The 22,283-nt window shown below is 42.8% G+C and overlaps 1 protein-coding gene and 2 long non-coding RNA genes across 4 annotated transcripts in view; 1 reads left to right on the top strand and 2 right to left on the bottom strand.

Annotated features, from left to right (window-relative positions):
* Positions 1-1,489, top strand: LOC120550557. The gene is made up of 3 exons (XR_005637747.1): positions 1-247; positions 407-448; positions 1,214-1,489. It is a non-coding gene; the product is annotated as an uncharacterized LOC120550557 (long non-coding RNA).
* Positions 1-9,564, bottom strand: part of LOC120550138 (alpha-2-macroglobulin-like) — a 29,398-nt gene extending 19,834 nt beyond the window's left edge. Inside the window, exons 1-4 of the mRNA XM_039787141.1 lie at positions 9,430-9,564; positions 9,098-9,278; positions 8,655-8,811; positions 7,786-7,838 (exon numbers count right to left, since the gene is read on the bottom strand). Of these exons, the coding sequence (XP_039643075.1) occupies positions 7,786-7,838; positions 8,655-8,811; positions 9,098-9,278; positions 9,430-9,515 (477 nt within the window). The 5' untranslated portion in view covers positions 9,516-9,564. The remainder of the gene's footprint in view (positions 1-7,785; positions 7,839-8,654; positions 8,812-9,097; positions 9,279-9,429) is intronic.
* A 9,139-nt stretch (positions 9,565-18,703) lies between these two features.
* On the bottom strand, positions 18,704-21,455 carry LOC120550493. Of its 2 annotated transcripts, none has more exons than XR_005637735.1 (3): positions 19,787-21,455; positions 18,889-19,042; positions 18,704-18,733 (listed from the first exon to the last, which is right to left on the bottom strand). It is a non-coding gene; the product is annotated as an uncharacterized LOC120550493 (long non-coding RNA). The 2 variants fall into 2 exon arrangements; XR_005637736.1 differs by having other exon boundaries at positions 18,705-18,730.
* Positions 21,456-22,283: the final 828 nt, after the last annotated feature.

Here is a 22,283-nt window from a genome sequence, read left to right as displayed (position 1 = left end):
TCCACCCAGGACCAATCAAACAATTACCTTAGGTGCTAGAAATGGGTGGGGCTTACACGTCACATATTCAGTGAACGGCTAACATCACATATAGGCCTACTCCAATATCTCACCTTTTTTTTTTTTTTTTTATTGTGAAATCTCCAAAAGATTTTGGACAGATTTGGAGTCTCACTTTTTTTTGAACCCACCAACTTTATCTACTCCTTAAACCTTACAGATATCATCTGTTTCTACGATAATTCAGGTAATGGTGCTCTCGAGTATCTAATAAATGTTGTTATTCTGTATGCAAAATTCTACATTCACAAGCAGAAATGTTCTAACTCCTCTCCTACTTTTGTACCTTTTCTCATAGAATTGAAATCTCTACTGCTATATTTAACAGTGAGTTCATTTCATTCAGGTGTGAGGATGGTGGGTCAGGAAAGACAGGAGAAGGCAACAGGTAGGTCTAACATTAGGTGGAGGTGTAGGGGGAGCCACTTGATACCAACACATTCATTTCCTAATATTAATATGTTAACACTAATATAGAAATATATTACATAATGTTTGTTTGACAATATGTCTTAGTGGAGAAGAACACAGGCAAGGAGTGAATGAGACAGACATGAGGTGGGCGATGACATCACTAGAGATGAGACCAGTGATGACATCAGGTAGAGATGAGACCAGTGATGACATCAGGTAGAGATGAGACCAGTGATGACATCACTAGAGATGAGACCAGTGATGACATCACGTAGAGATGAGACCAGTGATGACATCAGGTAGAGAGGAGACCAGCGATGACATCAGGTAGAGAGTGATGACATCACTAGAGATGAGACCAGTGATGACATCAGGTAGAGAGGAGACCAGTGATGACATCAGGTAGAGAGGAGACCAGCGATGACATCAGGTAGAGAGTGATGACATCAGGTAGAGATGAGACCAGTGATGACATCAGGCAGAGAGGAGACCAGTGATGACATCAGGTAGTCCAGTATGGTTTGAAGTTCTGTTGACCAACGGATTCACTGTGTCCTTTTTGGGGAAAAGAGAGTGCAGACAGAGATGGAAACTATAACAATTAGCCTAGATGTCTGACAGCGGGGATGCAAATTTAAACATCTGCAACGCATATGCTTGAATGCCCATACATGATGATGTCCAGCACACTTATTTATTTATTTATTATTTATTTATTTTTAATAAATGTATGGTGAAGTTTAGCAGGTCCTGGGCTCCAGGTGCTTCCAGGTTCTGGATGGTGCTGACCCTGTTCAGACTCTGCTGAAGGAAGAGCTGAGCCGACTCCACAGAACCAGAACCGCAACGCGAGTCCACCAAGTCCAGACCGTTGCCTGGCAACTAAAAGACAGGACAACAGTTACCGGCGAGACGGAGAGCGCCCCGTCGACTGTCTAAAGCCCAGTAGTAGATCTTAGCACAACTGAGCAAAGTGCAATAAATACACCCGCGCTTTTTGCACATAGCCCTTCAACTCTTACAGTCTTTTTAAGAGGTTGTATTGTTAGATGTGTCCTTCATGCCCTAAGATGTCTTAAGTTAATTTTAGGTTGATTTTAGAATGGTTTCTCGGTTACATGTTTGTGTTGTGAGGCAAAGGATTGTAGCACTATGTGTATTCTCCTTATTCTAAAGGCAAAGTTGTGTAAATGGCTGGTGTTTTGGTGTTTTGACAAAAACGACAGTATTTCAGTTCTCACTCTTAGTGGCGGCACGAGGTGTGACAGACTGTCCCTCAGGTAGGCGTAGTGTCTGAAGGTGTGGTCGGAGAACAGCGCCGGCATGGTGGGACACGACTTGGCAGCATTGAACACCAACACCAGAACCGCAATGTCTGAGAGCGACGACCAGAGTCAAGAAAGAAAAACACGGTCTACACGTCCGGACGGGAGCGCTGATCAGTTATTAGTTTCTTTTTACAAAATATGCCAACTTTTGAGGAAACTTAATTGCAACCAGTTTTTGAAAAATGAGGAGAATGATGGCCACAGCCGTGGCTACACAGCCATCTTAAAGGCGGTAACCTCTTTTTTTTTTTTAAGAATTGTTTTTATTATGCAAGTACAACGAAAAACAGAGAGGCAAACAACCTGGTCAACCTGGTTTCCAGTCTAAATCCATTCAGGTGTTAACCAGTGTTAAGCAATATCCTCTTTATAGTAGGGGAAGAAAATAAAAAAAATTCACAATGCTCATTCCCCTTTTACTTTATCCATACAGTACTCTTTTCTTTTCCTTTTTTTTTTTCCCCCAGACAAGACAAACAAAACAAGTATTTAGACACCTTCCGGACAAGTTACATCACACAGGACAAGTCATACTATCAAAGAAAAAGAACACAAAAAAAGCAAAAACTAACCAACTGAAATAATAATAATAATAATAATAATAATAACAGTAATAATAATAATAATGTCACATTCACACATTCTCACACACACACACACACACACACACCCACACACACACGGTGCTCCTTAAGTGAACTATTGCGATTTACAAACAAATAAAGTAAAATACAGAATGAGTTTGAGCAAACGTAGCGTTGGGCTGATTACACAGCGTCAAATATTGATTACCACACAGAGTTAAATTGTTTTTGTTTATTTTTGTCCACTGACAGTTTTCTCAATGTTTAGGTAATATTTCATTAAATTTTTCCATTTTTCCAACCCTGGGGTATTTATATTTGTTCAATTTTGTAACAACAGCTTCTTATAAACTAATGAGGAAAATATTAATTGCCATCCCATAGGATATTTCATTTTTGTTACATTTTGGAGTAAGCAGGCTTCTGGTGTAAATACAAATTTCTGCTTACAAATGTTAGAGAGCCATCTCTCAATATCAAGCCAGGTTTTCTTTACTTTTTCACAGTACCAAAATGAATGAGTGAGGTAGTCACTACTACCGCACTTTAAACAGGTGTGGGGGGGGGGGGAAGATGCATCAAACTTATGAATTTTACCCCTACTATAATAAATTCTAGTCATTAATTTATATTGAATCAATCTAAGATTTTCATTGGTTGTGGCACTCCTTCCATTTTATTTTAGCACTGAAATCCTTTATATCTCTGTCCCAGCTTTCATATATTTTAGTTAACAGATTACAATGAATTACTACATTATTGAGATAATCATACATAACACTTCTATATTTTTTCTTTCCCTTACTTTGTTCCAAAAGGGTCTTTATCTTTTCTGGAACATCATTCACTATATCACAGTTCTCTTTGACCCAGTTTTTTTACTGCATATATTTAAATATATCTGAGTCTTTTAGTTTAAATTTATCCTTTAATGTATCAAATGAAAATATATTATTAGAACTAATGATATCCGATAATGCTTCGATACCTCCATTCATCCAAGTTTTCCACCTTAATTCAGTACCTTGGATTTTAACAGACGGATTATTCCAAATCTTAATATGTGTTGGAGTACCGATCTCCATCTTTAAAATCTGCTTAATTTTTTTCCAACTATTTAATGTACTGTTGATAACAAACTTATCAGTCTTTACTTTCTTCTTGGAAAACAAGAAGGATAATAAACTATTTTGTTGTAATTGATGATTTTCAATAGCCAGCCATGGATCTTCATCCATCCATCCATCCATCTTCATCCGCTTATCCGGTGTCGGGTCGCGGGGGGAGCAGCTCCAGCAGGGGACCCCAAACTTTCCTTTCCCGAGCAACATTAACCAGCGCCGACTAGGGGATCTCGAGGCGTTCACAGGCCAGGTTGGAGATATAATCCCTCCACCTAGTCCTTGGTCTTCCCCGAGGCCTCCTCCCAGCTGGACGTGCCTGGAACACCTCCCTAGGGAGGCGCCCAGGGGGCATCCTTACCAGATGCCCGAACCACCTCAACTGGCTCTTTTCGACGCGAAGGAGCAGCGGCTCTACTCCGAGCTCCTCACGGATGACTGAGCTTCTCACCCTATCTCTAAGGGAGACGCCAGCCACCCTCCTGAGGAAACCCATTTCGGCCGCTTGTACCCTGGCTCTCGTTCTTTCGGTCATGATCCAGCCTTCATGACCATAGGTGAGGGTAGGAACGAAAACTGACCGGTAGACCGAGAGCTTTGCCCGTTGGCTCAGCTCTCTTTTCGTCACAACGGTGCAATAAATTGAATGTAATACCGCACCCGCTGCGCCGATTCTCCGACCAATCTCCCGCTCCATTGTCCCCTCACTTGCGAACAAAACCCCAAGGTACTTGAACTCCTTCCCTTGGGGTAAGGACTCATTCCCTACCTGGAGTAGGCACTCCATCGGTTTCCTGCTGAGAACCATGGCCTCAGATTTAGAGGTGCTGATCCTCATCCCAACCGCTTCACACTCGGCTGCGAACCGATCCAGTGAGTGCCGAAGGTCGCAGGCCGATGATGCCATCAGGACCACATCATCTGCAAAGAGCAGCGATGAGATCCCCAGCCCACCGAACTGCAACCCCTCCCCACCCCGACTACGCCTTGATATCCTGTCCATAAATATTACAAACAGGATTGGTGACAGAGCGCAGCCCTGGCGGAGGCCAACCCTCACCTGAAACGAGTCCGACTTACTGCCGGAAACCCGGACACACAGCTCTCACTTTGGTCGTACAGAGATTGGATGGCCCTGAGTAGAGACCCCCTCACCCCATACTCCCGCAGCACCTCCCACAGTATCTCCGGGGACCCGGTCATACGCCTTCTCCAAATCCACAAAACACATGTAGATCGGTTGGGCATACTCCCCAGGCCCCCTCCAGGATCCTTGCGAGTGAAGAGCTGGTCTGTTGTTCCACGACCAGGACGGAATCCGCATTGTTCCTCCTCAACCTGAGGTTCGACTATCGGCCGAACCCTCCTTTCCAGCACCTTGGAGTAGACTTTACCAGGGAGGCTGAGAAGTGTGATACCCCTGTAATTGGCACACACCCTCTGCCACTCCTTTGGCACTGTTCCAGACTTCCACGCAATGTTGAAGAGACGTGTCAACCAGGACAGCCCCTCCACACCCAGAGCCTTGAGCATTTCTGGACGGATCTCATCAATCCCCGGGGCTTTGCCACTGTGGAGTTGTTTGACTACATCAGTGACTTCCGCCCGGGAAATCGACGACAATACCCCGTCATCCTCCAGCTCTGCCTCTAACATAGAGGGCGTATTAGTCGGATTCAGGAGTTCCTCAAAATGCTCCTTCCACCGCCCTATTACCTCCTCAGTTGAGGTCAACAGTGTCCCATCCTTACTGTACACAGCTTGGATGGTTCCCCGCCTCCCCTCCTGAGGTGGCGAAGAGTTTTCCAGAAGCACTTTGGTGCCGAACGAAAGTCCTTCTCCATGTCTTCTCCAAACTTCTCCCACACCGCGCTTTGCCTTCCTTTTTCGAGGCAGAGGCTGCAGCCCTTCGGGCCCGTTCGTACCTGTAACTGCCTCCTCGAGTCCTCTGGGATAACATATCCCGGAAGGACTCCTTCTTCAGTCGGACGGCTTCCCTGACCACCGGTGTCCACCACGGTGTGTGTGGGTTACTGCCCCTTGAGGCAACTAAGACCCTAAGACCACAGCTCCTCGCGCGCAGCTTCAGCAATGGAAACTTTGAACATTGTCCACTCGGGTTCAATGCCCCCAGCCTCCACAGGGATGCACGAAAGCTTCCGCCGGAGGTGCGAGGTAAAAGTCCGTTGGACAGGGGCCTCCTCCAGACGTTCCCAATTTACCCGCACTACACGTTTGGGCTTACCAGGTCTGTCCAGAGTCTTCCCCCACCCCTGACCCAACTCACCACCAGATGGTGATCGGCTGACAGCTCTGCCCCTCTCTTCACCCGAGTGTTCAAAACATACGGCCTCAGATCAGATGAAACGATTATAAAATCGATCATTGACCTTCGGCCTAGGGTGCCCTGGTACCAGGTACACTTATGAGCATCCCTATGTTCGAACATGGTGTACGCGTTATAGACAATCCATGACTAGCACAGAAGTCCAACAACAAACAACCACTCGGTTTAGATCAGGAGGCCGTTCCTCCCAATCACGTCTCCAGGTGTCTCCATCATTGCCCACGTGTGCGTTGAAGTCCCCCAGCAGAACAATGGAGTCCCCCACTGGCGCCCCATGCAGGACTCCACTCAAGGTCTCCAAGAAGGCCGAATACTCCGAACTCCTGTTTGGTGTATATGCACAAACAACAGTCAGAGTTTTTCCCCCACAACCCGCAGGCGTAGGGAGGCGACCCTCTCGGGCTCACCGGGTAAAACTCCAACGTAGCGGCGCTCAGCCGGGGGCTTGTTAGTATCCCCCACACCCGCCCGGCGCCGCACACCCTGAGCAACTCCGGAGAAGAAAAAGTCCAACCCCTATCCAGGAGTACGGTTCCAGAACCGAGACTGTGCGCAGAGGTAAGCGCCACCAGATCTAACCGGTTGCGCTCCACCTCCCGCACCAGTTCCGCTCCTTCCCCCCCCACAGAGTGAGGCGTCCACCGTCCCCAGAGCCAGCGTCTTGCTGCCCGGGTCTGGTCCGTCCGAGGCCCCTGACCTTCACTGCCACCCATGTGGCAGCGCACCCACCCCAGCGGGTTCCTCCCACAGGTGGTGGGCCCATGGGCTGGAGAGATGGGAGCCACGTAGCTTGTTTGGGATGTGCCCGGCCGGACTCCGTGGCAAATCCGGCCACCAGGCGCTCGCCGACGAGCCCGCCGTCTGGGCCTGGCTCCAGACGGGGGCCCCGGGCTTCCTCCGGGCAGGGTCACTCCATTTCTACCTTGTTTTTCCATTGGGGTTTTTGAACCATTCTTTGTCTGGCCCCTCACCTGAGACCACTTTGCCTTGGGAGACCCTACCAAGCTCCAGACAACACAGCCCTCAGGTTCACAGAGACACACAAACCTCTCCACCACAATAAGGTTATGGTTCACGGAGAACATTGAACATTAGACTGTTAATATCTCCAGAAAAGGTTTTCCCTCACGTTTTGTCAAACAGAAAATGCAGCCTGTAAACCAAGAATTTGTGTCCAAGGTCATGCATGAATTCTTACACGTTATGGTCATGTTCATAAAGGTCTTGTTCAAGTTGTAAAACAGGCCTCCACACAACGTACTGGGCGTTATCACATTTGATACCAGAATCTGTGAAACCTTCCATAAAGCTTGGGCCTGACCACTTATAAGTCCCTTCATGTTTTTAGGAGATTAACATTCTGAACTTTTAATAGCCTAATAAGTCCACTTGAGCATTTTGCTTTAAGGAATTTGTATTAGAAAAAAAAATGGTAACCCAGTTTAATATACCCAGTATGTTCAAGTGTAGATATTACTCTTACCTCAATTTCGATTACATCGTACTGTAAGAAAAAGAAAGATTTGTTAAAGCACAAGCTGCTTTGTATTCCTCGCATCACATTGTCATGAGTTAAAGACTTGAGCTCTTATATTCATTCTGATTTATAGTTTTCTGGAGAAAAGAAACTTCTATTGTAATCTTTAGTATAGATTCCACTGATATTTCCAATTATATAGGATCATTTGTGACAAAATTGCAAAATGAGAAAACACATGTTGGAATAGATCCATCACTGGGTCAGCAACCTTCAAAGCAGCTTGGTAGGTTACCTAAAAAAGGGCCTGTGGTTGTACTACTGACCCAGAGCTTCACCAGGAGATCATATTCAGATTCAATCAAAACTAAAACCTGCACCATTATCAAACCATAATCACCGATACGGTTTATGAAGGAGACCTGAAGAAAGGAAAGACCGGTCAAACACTCACCAGCTGATTGACAGGTCTTAACTTGGTATCCAGTGTGATGACTCTGAAATGCACTGAGAGACATGCAGAGAGATTACATGAAGCCTTTACAGCTCTTCTACAGCAGCGGTAGACATCCTAACAGGCCAGTGATTGGTCTTCTGTTAACTGAGAAATTACAGCCCTGGATTTCAATAAAGTGGGAGATAGTTTTGCACGGAAACAAAGATACCTTGTTTTAAATAATATTGCCAGCGTGGCACATTACTAATGATATCCAGAATGTGGGGACTTCTGTGCTCTCAACTGCAGCAGGAGTAAAGTAGTACATTTCATTTATACTATTATATAGACCCTGTATATGCCAACATGTTCCTGGGCTTCTGGAAATTGAACCTCTACGGCCTGTTAATGACTTGATATTCTGGGGCACAATCACTTTCTCACTACCTGTTGGAGCCAGTAGTCACAGCTGACAGATTTCCATCATTGTGGGGCTTTATTTTAAAATCCTGGGAATGTCAATATATAAGACTTGATTCTGTGGTAATACATTTTACACGCAGTGCTGCATGCACAGCAATTTGTAAAGAGGAAACTTTTCTATATATGGTACCATATTGTGTACTACATCATAGATCTTCGATTTATTCGCACAACACAAAGTGACATAAACATAACCCAAGAAAAGAAAGTTGTGCCGGTGAAGAAACCCCCTGACCTCTCCCCCCCAAAAAAAAGGCTTATGGAAGGAATCTCACCTCAATTAGTATTATAAGCAAATACAAAAGTCAAGTATCTAGATAAGTAACCAAGCAAACCTAGATTAAAAAAAGCTAATCTAAAGTAACCAACATAAATCTAGTATAAAGCCATCAGCTCAAAATTACCCGTTTGTCCTGGGAGGTAGATTGGTTGATCTGTTTGGATGAAGGTCATTGGTCGATAGACTTTGATCTTAACTTTTCGGACTTCTTTAGAGTAGAACGTGTCGCCTCGTACCTCCACCTCAAAGTCCTGCACCACTTCATCCTGCACTAAAGGAACCTGTGACAAAGATTTTATAGACACCGAGAGAGCCATTACATCCCATTTGAACATGATTTATGAATATTTAACTTGATCTGTTGCAAATTAAAAATAGTTTAAAAAAAAGAAAAAAATCACACATTTACATCAGCAGTTTACACAATTATGTATTTATATTGTGTTCTTTCCTTTACAAATCTGTTTGTGTACGAGTTATGAAATCCCATCAATGGTTTCCAACTAAAATTTTCCAACAAATTCTGTTGAAATGAGCAAAATCAATCAAATCAGGAAAGTTGCTGACCTTAAATTCAATGCAGGTATGAAATTCTACACTGGATGTCTTCTCCAGAAGGGTTGTATTCGCCTCTTCGGACATCAGAGTGACGCTCATTTCCAGAGTCTCGCTGGGCTCCAGGAGACTGGCACAGAATCTGGTCTCAGCGCCAGATTCAAGAATTGCAGGAATGGCTACCATGTACTGCCTACAGCCACAGACACACACAGTACATATCTCACAGGAGCAGATATGGAAATAACCCCAACCCAGAAGATTATGCAGCATAAAATCCTGACCAGTGATCAAGTCATTCAACCACAGGCTATTATCATTTTTTAACCGGGGAGGTAACTTACGGTCCTGCCGCCGCCTGGCCCACGCACATCCAGCTCAAGAAGACACACAGCTTCCATGTCCACATCTGAATCCCAGGACGACCCATGACTGAATGAGATCATCATGAGTCAGCATCTGTTTAATAGTCTGATAGAGAATCCCACCCCCATCCTCTATTTGATTTAAGGTAGCCCATTCAATCATTTATAGACTTCATGTTGTGGTGTGTAAGGAAAACTGCAATTTACAGTTTAATTAGGCAATGTTTGAAGTCCAGAAAGTTTGTCATTCCGAGTGTGTGTGTGTGTGTGTGTACTAACCCCTACCGTTCAGGGGAGGTCAAACAGGAAATCATACATTTACAATCAGAATGTTACACATGTAGCGTTGCATACTACGGTAGTTTAGCCTACTTTGATGTAGCCTATGGCTACTATCGCTAAGCTAAACCAGGTATCACTGACCCTGTGTCACGAGCATATAGAGCAGGGGTGTTAAACTCATTTTCCCAGAAGGCCACACAAAAAAAAAAAAAAAATAGAATCACACCAAAGGCCAGACATGTAAGAGTTTGACGCGCTTGTTACTACAGGTCACTTCTTTTAACATTTGATACCTTTCTTCCTCATTTTTGTGGCTTTCTCAGACATTCGTCACCTTTTTGTAAACTTGTGGCTTTTTCTGACATTGTTGTTAACACGAAGCCCTACAAAAGTCATCAAAAGAGTTCCTTCTCTGGGAATTTCTGAGTCTCAGAGTCTGTAAATCTGCCATATTCTGCTTTGAATGTCAATTTGCAGTTTGGCACACAACTACAGGAGGGCCAAAATGTATTGTGAACCCAAATTGATATACAGGCCGGATCTAAATCTGCAAGGGGCCGGATTTGGCCCGCAGACCTTGTGTTTTACACATGAGATATAGAGCTAAGCAATAAGAGATTGTTGTAGCCACCAATGTAATAACAAATTAATACAGCGCATTTCATAAGAACAAACCCAAGGACGCTTTTAAACAAGTACAGGGAGACAAGGGAAAAGATAAATAGTAGGTCAACACAAACATGGACTGGAAGGACTGGATCATTTAATTTAGGCTACTGAAACCTCTACAACCACATCGCGCAATCCATGTGGTGTAAGAAGAATGAAATATAAAAATGTATACAAAGTTACATGAGAGCCAATTCGGGGTGGAGTTTGACCCCCACAATCCCGTCATTGCGTCCATCCATTGGGACTGGGACTCGGACTTCTCCAGTCGTCATTCGCTTTCCCTTTTAGCTTTCGCTCTTCGTTTAGCTTAAAAGAAAGCAACATTTGGAAACTCTTCCATTTGCTTTAGAAGACTATACAGCTCAACCAGAGTTCCCGATATCCCCGCCGCCCCGCCACAAAACTGTAGAAGAACCAAAATCCCCAAAAATGAATGCCTCGTAGCAGCGCCGTGTTTCAGTTTCAGCTCCCCGAGTGGAAGTCTTACCTAGGGATGGCTGACGCGAAACTGACGTTCGAAGCTTTGTTGAGGTTCCGGTAGCCAGATGTTTCCAAACACTGATCCGCGTGAATTCAAAACACCCATGTCACGTGACTACGCCTCAAATGAAGCATCGGAGTGTTCCACAAGTGTTTCGACAGGTGGCATGGTCCGCCGAATCAGAGTTTGATTGACAGGGTCTGGAACAGACCACACAAATCTCTTGGGTTTTTGTGAGAGGAGTTTGATTTTGAGATAGCGGATTTTTGGTGATATAGTGACATTTATAGTGCGATTTGTTTAGTTATATTTAGGCTTACATTTAAATTTACACATTGACTGATAGGCTAGAAACAGACAGCTATAGCCTACATACAGTGACACATTAATAGATAGATACATATATAGCTACATAGACTAACACATTCATTTCCTAATATTAATATGTTAACACTAATATAGAAATATATTACATAATGTTTGTTTGACAATATGTCTTAGTGGAGAAGAACACAGGCAAGGAGTGAATGAGACAGACATGAGGTGGGCGATGACATCACTAGAGATGACACCAGTGATGACATCACATAGAGATGAGACCAGTGATGACATCAGGTAGAGATGAGACCAGTGATGACATCACATAGAGATGAGACCAGTGATGACATCAGGTAGAGATGAGACCAGTGATGACATCAGGTAGAGATGAGACCAGTGATGACATCAGGTAGAGATGAGACCAGGTAGAGATGAGACCAGTGATGACATCATGAAGAGATGAGACCAGTGATGACATCAGGTAGTCCAGTATGGTTTTTGGGGAAAAGAGAGTGCAGACAGAGATGGAAACTATAACAATTAGCCTAGATGTCTGACAGTGGGGATGCAAATTTAAACATCTGCAATGCATATGCTTGAATGCCCATACATGATGATGTCCAGCACACTTATATATATATATATTTTTTTGGGGGTGGGGCGCGCCAAAATTGTTGCTGCATACCACTCTGACACTGGGTAGTTGGGTAGTTGGGCCCCTGCTCCTTGTACACAAACAATGTTCCCAATGCTCGAGTTCAAGTGCAGCTTGTGTCGTCAGTCCCCTTTTTAAACGAACGTTGGACTCGTGTACATTCACGAAAAGACCCTAGGTTGCATTTTGGCCACGGTTTTGGCTTTCCTAGCTTGTTTTGCTGGGTTGACTTTTCGTGCTTCCTTACTGTAAAGTTATTTGTAGCATAATTTACTGGCCTGGCCTAATGCACCAGCCTCATAAATATTTAAGTTTAACGTTAATTTACTTTTTAGCTACCGTTTCGACATGAAATAAATACCTACAGGCCATCATAGCTTTTTCCTGTGGACAAAAAATAAGAAATTTGAACTTAGAACTTTTTTTCTCATCTAAGGAAGTCAATGTTATTGCACTTCCATGGCAAGAATAGCATGCATGTCAGCATCTTTTATTAAAGTGAATTAGTGTAAATCTATCTCACGCATAAATCTTACCTCAACACTAACTTAGGGTAATTTTAAGCATCATAAACATAGCAATGCATGGCAAACATTGCATTTTACCAATATTTTTGAGAGGACCCCCCCCCCCAACAAAAAATAAAATAAAAAGCTAATGCAAATGAATATAATTTGTGTCATGCTGGAAACATTTTAGCCAAGAATGACTGCTGACAGTTATGTATTTGTGTTTACAGGAAGATCTGGTGGCCCTGTTTGGCAAGCAACACTTTTCCCCTTCGGGGGCAGATAATGGTTTTCTGCCCCCCACAAAAGAACTTGAGGAACGTGCTAAACTTGGATTAGGTAAATGTGAGATTGAAGCACATAAGACTTGAGTGTTATTTACTTTGACACCTTATCTAACCTTCTTGCAAAGGAAGCTATGGAATGAGCTGCTTTGAGTTTTATGTTGGCTTGAGCCTGTCTGGTCCCATTTGTTATAAACATTTGACTATGTTAAAATACATTTAGCATTTGTTTTAAAGAAATATTATAGAGCAGTTCACTCTTTGATGCATTTTCACAAGTTTCCATGTAGCCATTTTATCCTTCAAATCCTTCAAATATAAACTAAGATCCCCACAGGGGAAATTCACGTGTTGCAGTAGCACAGAGACAATGTAGAATAATGTTCTTACTATTTGCAGATGAATATAATAAGAATGTAAAAAGGTTTCCATAAGAGACAAAGTGTGTTTTGGTGTATGCTTATTTAGCTTAAGCCATAACTATAAGATAGTTAGGGTCACAGTGGCCTCCAGCAAAGTACATTGAGTAATAATAACAAATGAGGACGAGACATAATGCAGTGGCCCCCACCCTGGCGGGTGTTGTGTGAAGATAGCAGTCCCGGTGAGGAAGAAGAAGAAGAAGAAGAGGGGGCCCAAGAAAGAAAGTATAAGAAATGAGGGAAAGAATAGATCGGGGCTCAAAAGGTCTGACAGTCTAGAGATATGTGGACCGGCTCTGGCTTTTTGTCTGCTGCTAGGGAAACGTAGTCTCTGCGTGCCTCGTGATCCCACAGATCTGTGTATTGAAACTCTGATGCTTGGCTGATTAAACGAATGCATTTGACTTTATCTTATCGTTACATTACATTACATTACATGTCATTTAGCTGACGCTTTTATCCAAAGCGACTTACAATTAAGTGCTTTCAACTGTGAAGGTTCAAACTCCAGACAACAAGTAGTAAGTGCAAGTACATTAGCTTTAAATAAGCAAAGATACAAAGAGACAAATGAAAGTGCAGGGGTTTTTTTTTGTTTGTTTTTTATCCGAGGTGTAGTCGGAAGAGATGTGTCTTATTTGGCTCTTGCTTAGGATCAATGTAATTCCAATTTAACGAATGCGCGGGGGTATATAGGTCTTTTATTTGGAGTCAGGCACATTGAGAGGAGGAAATCCCTAACAACATAAAAAAGTCACTTTTGAATAGAGTTGCTTATATTTAGATACAAAAAAGACAAAAATATGAAGAAAAAACCCCACAACAGACAAAGTGATCAACAAATCAGTTAATTTCCTGCAGCTCGATGCAAGCTGCATACGTTTTTGCCCTCTTGCGGTCTCCTCTCCAGGTGAAGAATCCCACTATGAGCACCATGACGGGCAGAGCCACACAGAGCACGATGCGGCTGATGGGCAGCTCGACGGGACAGTCTATGGTGGGTGAAGAAGGAATCAGATTCTGGGCGGTGGGAGGATCTTGGAACAAAAAGGTGGAAGTGAAGTACAGAAACTCAGCCGTGCGGTTTTCTCCGGTGTTCACCTGACACCTCCACTTCCTGTTGTTGTCGTCCCTCCGGAGTTTAATGACCAGCGTGATGTTGCAGCGAGTGAGGATAATCTGCTCGGACCTGCGCAGAGGAGAAAAAACTGTTAAAAAAAACACATCGGTGAGCCACACTGTTGCACTGGCTGACATGTTCCTTCATCACCATGAACACACACACACACACACACACACACACTAGTTAATTTTTGACTCAATCCCACACACCGTCCAGTGGTTCCCAAACTTTTTCACGGGGGGGCCCCCAAAAGGGGAAAAAAGGGGGGGGGGGGCCCCCCCTTTCGGCCCATTGCCCCCGATAGGATATTTGCTTTTAGATGTTTTATTACAGGAAGTGTATGAAAGTGTATTTGACCAAAACAGTCATACATTCAGTCATTGTGTTGCAGATGGAATTATAGTGAAAATAAATGACTCCCCTTTATGCTGGGGATCCCCATGGAACCCCCTCAAGGACCCCTGGGGGTCCCCGGACCCCGCTTTGGGCACCACTGCACTAGAGCACCGAATTAATCCGATGCTGAAATTAGTCCCAAAGAAATGCACATTTCCTCCTGTTTGTTTGATTTAAAAAATATATATATATTTTAAAGAACCAATGTGCTCTGGGCTGAGAAACTCATCGTTGGTTTTAGAAATTTCGTGGGATTTGTTGACAATAAGAAAAGTTAAGAATGATATCAGCCTGGTCCTTTAATGTTAAGAATACTGTGTTTAGTATTGTAAGGTATGGAAGCCAATTTCTGCCAGGAAAATCAATTCAATTCAATTTTATTGATAGTATCAATTCATAACAAGAGTTATCTCAGGACACTTTACAGATAGAGTAGGTCTAGACCACACTCTATAATTTACAAAGACCAGCAATTCAAGTAATTCCCCCAAGAGCAAGCAGGAAAATCGTAGATTAATTGTCGGCTTTTTATTACTTAGCTAACTTTTCAGCTGTTTGTTTAACACCGATAGGGTGTTAATTACTTTTTAAACGAGTACAAAATCAAAATATCTGGGGCCAATAAGTTATCATATCTTTAATATTGTTGATTTATGACAGGAAAAGAAATTCATGGAAAACATGGAACCGTAATAAAATCAATTACTTTACAAATGTGTGGGTGGTGGTACTTCCATCCATGAGGTTTTTTTAGTTTTATTGTTAAAACTAATAAACATTTTGGTTAATAAAAAGTACTTTTCCTCAGAAAAGTAACTATCACACAACGCAGGTCCCAGTGAGTATTAAAGAGCCCCTATTAAGCTTTTTTTTTTTTCGGATTTTTCCTGTCTTTTAGTGTGTTATATTCTCTCCGACAGACAGCACTTTTTCTCAACTTCCTGAAAACGCCTCGCCTACATTCCTATTTAAAATTCCTCGTATAGTGATGTCACTGATTGAGAAAGCCAGCCCAGTTTTTCATATGTGCTGCCCATTGGTGCTGCCTGAGCAAGAACAGCTTGTTTGTATTTGGTTGACCAATCAGAGTAGAGTAGTACTGGACTTTTCAGGAAGGCGGGCCAAGAGCTCCGACAGAGTGTTTCAGGCAGAAGAGCTGCAGCAATGTAGCCTAGAAATCGCAACAGCAAATGTAATTTGCAGCCAGGGTCAGTCTAGCAACTCTCCGTTGGCTTGCGAGCTGGAAAAACCAAACTCTAGTCAGGCCAATCACATCGGTGTATAGAGTCAGTGGGCGGGGCTTAACATAATGACGGCAGAGTTGCGACGGTTCCGCGTGAATTCCCTGCTACTCAGAAAAACAAAGAAGATGGCCACTGCTGCTGATGGTCAGTGTTGGAGAAGTTACTTTTAAAAAGTAGTGTTTGCTCGTTACTCGTTACTTCTTAAAAAAGTTATCCTTTACTTTACTTAGTTACCCCCTATGGAAAGTAACTTTTTACTTTACTCGTTACTTTTACGTTACTTTTAAAAGCAGTTGTCTCTGGCAGAGACTGAAGTTAATTATACAAAAGCTATCTTTAACCATAAAGCCAATCTCTGGTTTATCAGTGAAGTGTCTGAACTAGGCTATGCAGGACTAAAAATGACAGAAGGAAAAATAAATAAATAAATGCAGAAATATAGAGAAAATAAATACATTTTGGTAACATAAATGGCTATTTCTGTATTTTTACATGTATTTATTTATTTATGCATTTCTTTATGTATTTATGTATTTATATATTTATTTATATATTTATGTATTTATATATTTATTTATTTATGTATTTATTTATTTATACTTTTTTCCACATTTCTACATTTATTTATTTCTGTATTTCCACATTTTTTTAAAATTTTTTATATCTTTTTATTTTTTTTTTTTTTTTTTTTTTGGGAGTCTGGTCAAGTTCATGCTCAAATTACAATGGACGTGGATGAAGAAACCGAGCTTTCCAACGTTGGCGAGCATGCCTATGATGGCCCACAGGCCTAATTATGGTCAGGGGTCAGGGGGAGATTAGGGGGAGATCAGGGGGAGGAACAATGGGCAGAAGAGAGAAGTAGAGTTGCGAACCAGTGGCGAATAGGGCAAGTGACTTGGTGAGTTACTGTGTAGTACGGTGGCTAATGCTGGTTCATCTAGGCTAGTACATCGGTGTTATACAATAAATCTGCTTTAGCAAACATACTTTCGACCTTGTTTTAGATTAAACATACATGTAGATTGTCTTAATTTAAGCCAGCAACGTTTTGTCTTGTGATATTCTACAACCTAAGATTTTAACGCTGAGACAGGGACTGTGGAGTCCATCCAAGCCATGGAAGTATTAAGAGAAGCAGGTTAGCACTAGCACATAATCGTTTTGTCGACTAGGTGCTTGTGCGGACATTGTGAGGCTATGGCGTCGGCGGTGGACAGCATGTGTTGTCGAGAGGTGGATGCCTACTGGGCACTAGTTGAGGGTTTAGTCCCGGCCACGGACATTACCTGCCTGACGCTCCATCCCGGCTTTGATGCCTGCTGCCTCAACCCGTTCTCGCTGCAGGTGGCATACCTCAACTTCAGGCAGGAGTATGGTCCTCTCCAAGCCAACAGACCACAGTATGTTTAGATGAGAGTAATTTATCACACAATTATATTATTATACACTTCTATTATAGTCGTCAGTTTTCTACACAAATAACAAACTGTATCAAAATAATTAATGTACATACTGTAACTACTTATATATAGCCATATTCTACTGCACTTCATACTATTCTTCCTGCACATACAGTACACTTATTCTTACGTTACCGTTTCTGCACTACAATGGTACCGTTACCACACTGCACATATCTGTCTATGTGGTTCATACTGAATATCCATATTTATTCAGTTTTTCTTATAATATATTCTGTTAATACCCCGCATATATCTATATTCTTACTATGTTACTCCCACTACATTGCACATATCTGTACATGTTGTTCATTACTTACACTTAGTTATACATATTTGATTTTTTTTCACTTCTGGTTGGACGCAAACTGCATTTTGTTGTCTTTGTACTTGTACTCTGCACAATGACAATAAAGTATAATCTAATCTAATCTAATGTGCATTATTGATGCTGAGGGATTAGCATATTTTAAACTCTGATGTGCATACATACCTTTATGGAATAGAAAAACTGAAAATGTTACATCAAATAAGTCTATCACTCTTGATCATATTGACTATGTTAACAGGATTATCAATATTAACATTGCACCCCTATCATTCTCTAGGCAATTCCGATACACAGCCTACAGGCAGGTGGTCCGATAGACATATGGGTTTCTGGGCAGGGAGATCAGGAAGGCAATACCGGCTTGTGTTGTGGCCGCAATCAGGAGGCAGTTTCCAGAGGAAGGGAGGCAATCAATAAATATATTTTTGTTTTCACAAATTGAACACAATCACAAAGTGTCTTGTTGTATAAAATGTATTCATAATTTCATTGATAGTAACTAGGAGTGTTGGGCAAGTTACTTCCAAAATGCAGTTCATTATAGATTACTAGTTACTGTCATTTTAGAGTAATTAGTTATATTACAATATTACTGTCTCTGAATTGTAATGCTTTACACTACTTTTGCATTACTTTTAGAAGTTTGACTTGGCAGGTAGCTTGTGAATTTCACCACCAGATCAATCAAGTCTCATCTTTATCAACTTTAATACATCGTAACAAGAGTTATCTCAAGACACTCAAGTCACAAATAGAGTAGGTCTAGACCACACTATAATTTACAGGGACCCAACAATTCTAGTAATTCCCCCAAGAGCAAGCATTCAGTGTGACAGTGGCGAGGAAAACCTCCCTCAGGAAGAAACCTGGGACAGACCCAGGCTCTTGGTAGGCGGTGTCTGACGGTGCCGGTCGGGGGTGTGATGAACAGTGGCAATAATAGTCACAATAAAGATAATTGAACTACGACTATAAATAGTAGTTGCAGTAGTTCATGGCGTAGCAGGGCGTTACAGGACGTAGCAGGGAACTGCACGGCGTAGCAGGACCACGGCGACAGCTGCAGCCATGATTTAAGGGCCACCCAAGTCCAAGGAAAACTGCTAGGCAAAAAAAAAGAAAAAAGAAAAAGAGAGTGGTCACAACACATGCACAACCTAATACAGTCCAGTATGAAATGTCTTCTTCTTACCATTAGAAGTAATTTGTAAATGTTTATGTGTCATATACAGCTAATGATAGATACAAGTTACAATACCTGATGAGCATTGCAGACATCTGATGTTGCACTGTGACCCACGATGAAGCACTAATGGTCCAGGATCCTGTAGAGAGAAGCCCTCTGTCTCTTCAAAATCTACAGTGCTAGGTGCATCTATCCCTTCATTACTGGCTGCACTCTCTGCCAAAATCTGAAAAACACGGAGGTTCAAAATCACTCACAAAAATAGGATACAAGCTTAGTTACCAACTGGATCAGTAATAATAATAATAAAAAAAGGAAATAAAACCAAAGCAGCTCTGACGTGTCAAAACCTCTAGTGGCAAAATATAGGAGATTTCAGCATATTGACTAATATATCAATTTGGACTTTCTAAATTACCAGAGAGTAGCCTACTGGGATACAAAATCGTGCGGGAGAACGGTCTGAATTGAAATGCAGGGGGAACTGGAGGTTTGGGCTAGCTAGCTGCCTGCCAACAGCTCATAGATAGCTTAATAAAATGCAGGGGAAATGGGGGTGTTTGGGCTAGCTAGCTGCCAACAGCTCATAGCTAGCTTAATGCAAACTGCATTGATGTCAAGGCAGACAATAGGGATGGGCGATATGGCCTATAATCCATATTGCGATATACATTGCAGCCTCTTGCGATAACGATATATATCGCGATATATAAATTATAATAGAACCATTTCAGACCAGGTTACATAGACCTGTGCGTGTTAAAAATCCACTAAGTAGACAAAGAGAGGATTTAAACGTTTAACAAGTATTTATTTAAGTAAAATCATAAGAGCATAAACGTATACACGGGTCCGAGTTGAGCAGGCACACAGGCTTCTCTCATCAGACTGAAATTCCTGGCTTATACATGAATTCATATATCAGTCTCTAAGAGCATTTTGATTTGTTTATTAAAAATTGGAGGAGTACCGTGGTTTAGACTTGGCGCCCCCCGGTGGTTGCACAGGCTGGTACCAGTCTTTTGGCACACGCCCTCTTCATCAGTTGTTAAGCAAACTTTAGCTACGCTGATGGTCAGAAAGAACAATGCGCCACTGTTGTTCGTCACAGATTGAGAAGTAACTTACTTTCATGGTCAAACTGATATCAAGCTGATATTAACTTTGTTGCTGCACTCTTGTTGCTTTCTGACCACCATCATACAGTGCTGCTTTCTGACAACAGTATCCTTTTCTCATTTTGTCTGACTAAGCTGTCACAGTGCTCTTCCACTAAACACACTAAACACACAATACTATTCAACTTTAATTTGTATCCTCATACAGCTCAGCCAGCTTGACTGATTATTTTTATTTCTTACAGATCCCCCTTTTCACACCTCAGGTGTGAATACTACTAAGTTTAGGATTATATGGCCCTCAAACTTGTAAACAATTGGCCGCACTAGGGGAAGAAGAAACAAGGTTAATATAGCATAGCATTACATTGGTGATTCACTTCCTTCATTGTCTGAATCAGTCTCATCACCGTCCTCCATCCCCAACAGGGGCATGGAGTAGGCTGGGGGAGCATCTTTCTGGGGATCTTTTTTGGTCAGAGCCACATCAATCCATCTGTTCACCAGAGTGCGACAACAAGGGATGCAACAGCATCCACAACACACCAATATGCCCAGAAACACTGCCACGGACATAAGCATGGAGAGCACAATTGCTTTGTATTTGCCAAAAACGTCCTCCAGCCAACTGGTGATGAGGTTTTCAGCCACACCCGAGTTCTCTGCTAACCCCTCCAAGGCTCTAGTGATGCTACCATCTGGGGCAGTATTATTGGGAATAAATGTACAACAAGCATCTCCAAACATGTGGCACACACCCCCTTTTTCTGCCAACAACATGTCTAGTGCCATACGGTTCTGAAGTGCCATGAGTGAGGAGGCGGCTAATTGTTCGGACACACCCCTCAGGCCATCCCTAGTCCGGTTCAAAAACCTCTGCTGGTTGTAGTATATATAGTTTATCCAGTCCACATTCTTGTTTGTAGTTATCCAGGGCAGTATAGACTCAAAACCCTTTGCTATAGATTCTGAGCTTTGAACTCCTCTGGTACACCCCTTGGTATTCCAATTGCATCTATATACACCCTACTATCTATAGACCCGAACGGGGTGCTTGGGTCTCCCCATGTACCAAAACCCAAGTCAGTGTCTCTTTAAGCCCTCTTCAAGGAATGTTTGTGATAGGTAGACTGTACTGTCTCCTCTAGCTTCCCTGCGCTAATAGGAAGCATGGTAATCGGCAATAATAGGGACACTAAGGCGCAGGTGCCCCCCCATTTAGCAGGTAAGGATGGTCTAAGGCGGGGCTGTGTCCCACACATCCACCAGACATCCGCGAGTCCCTTACTCTGATTGTTATACATCGGCTGTGTGACATTGGGAACGAACGAAGATGTGTTGTAGGTGTGCATACAAAACTTCTTAGGTAGGTGTCCACATTCATGGTAGAGCTGTTGGGTTGTGTGATGCAAGTATAGTTACCAGGGTAGGCGACCACTCCTGGAGGCGGTTGTATTGCACGCACTCTGGGATACAGGAGAGACAGGGTCCTGCAGACATCACTTTTCATGGTCACATCACTGTAAAGACTTAACATACAATTAAAGCTGCGAGCAGCGATGGGCGGGCCCTCGCGCCTCTGCGCGCGTCGGGGCTACCAACACACACAAGGGTCTATCTTAAAAGGTTCAAATTGTATGAAAGGGGGCGTGGCCTGAGTAAGTGGGCGTGGTCATATTATAGGGGGCGGCTCAGTATCACATGTAGACCACACATTCTAAGTTTCATGTAAATCGGATGATGTTTGTCATATAAGGAACATTTCCTGTTGCCAGCGGGGGGCGATATGACCAAAACTCAATTTTGGCCTGTAGGTGTCCTCATGCCTGGACCCTTGTCAATCGTGAGAAATTTCGGGCAGATACGACAACGTACACTCAACAACTTTTTGTTCATCGCTAAACACTCAAAATGGCCGCCACGCCCACACCGTCTGACGAAAAGTTTTTATTTTAATAACTTTTCATCGTTAAGGTGTTGGGATGGTACAGACCAAGTTTGAAGTCCATCGGATGAAATCTCCAGGAGGAGTTTGTTAAAGTATAGCACCTTGACTTTTAGGCCTACTTCCTGTTGCCACTAGGGGGCGCTATGACTTTAAGTAAATATCGGCCTTTATTTGTCCTCAGGGTTGGACTCTTATGAATCCTGAAAAGTTTCGAGGTAATCGGACAACGTACACTCGAGTTACACCCACTTCCTGTTTCGGCGGCGAAACGCACAAAATGGTCGCCCCGCCACGGCCACGCCGTATGACGAATAGTTTTTCTTTTGACATGTTTTCATCTTTAACATCTTAAGATGGCACAGAGCGAGTTTGAAGTTGATCGGATGAAATCTCTAGGAGGA

The sequence above is a fragment of the Perca fluviatilis genome, chromosome 2 (assembly GCF_010015445.1).
Source record: "Perca fluviatilis chromosome 2, GENO_Pfluv_1.0, whole genome shotgun sequence".
NCBI lineage: Eukaryota > Metazoa > Chordata > Actinopteri > Perciformes > Percidae > Perca > Perca fluviatilis.
Note: the sequence above shows the minus strand (reverse complement) of the source record. Positions and strands in the feature narration are given on the sequence as shown.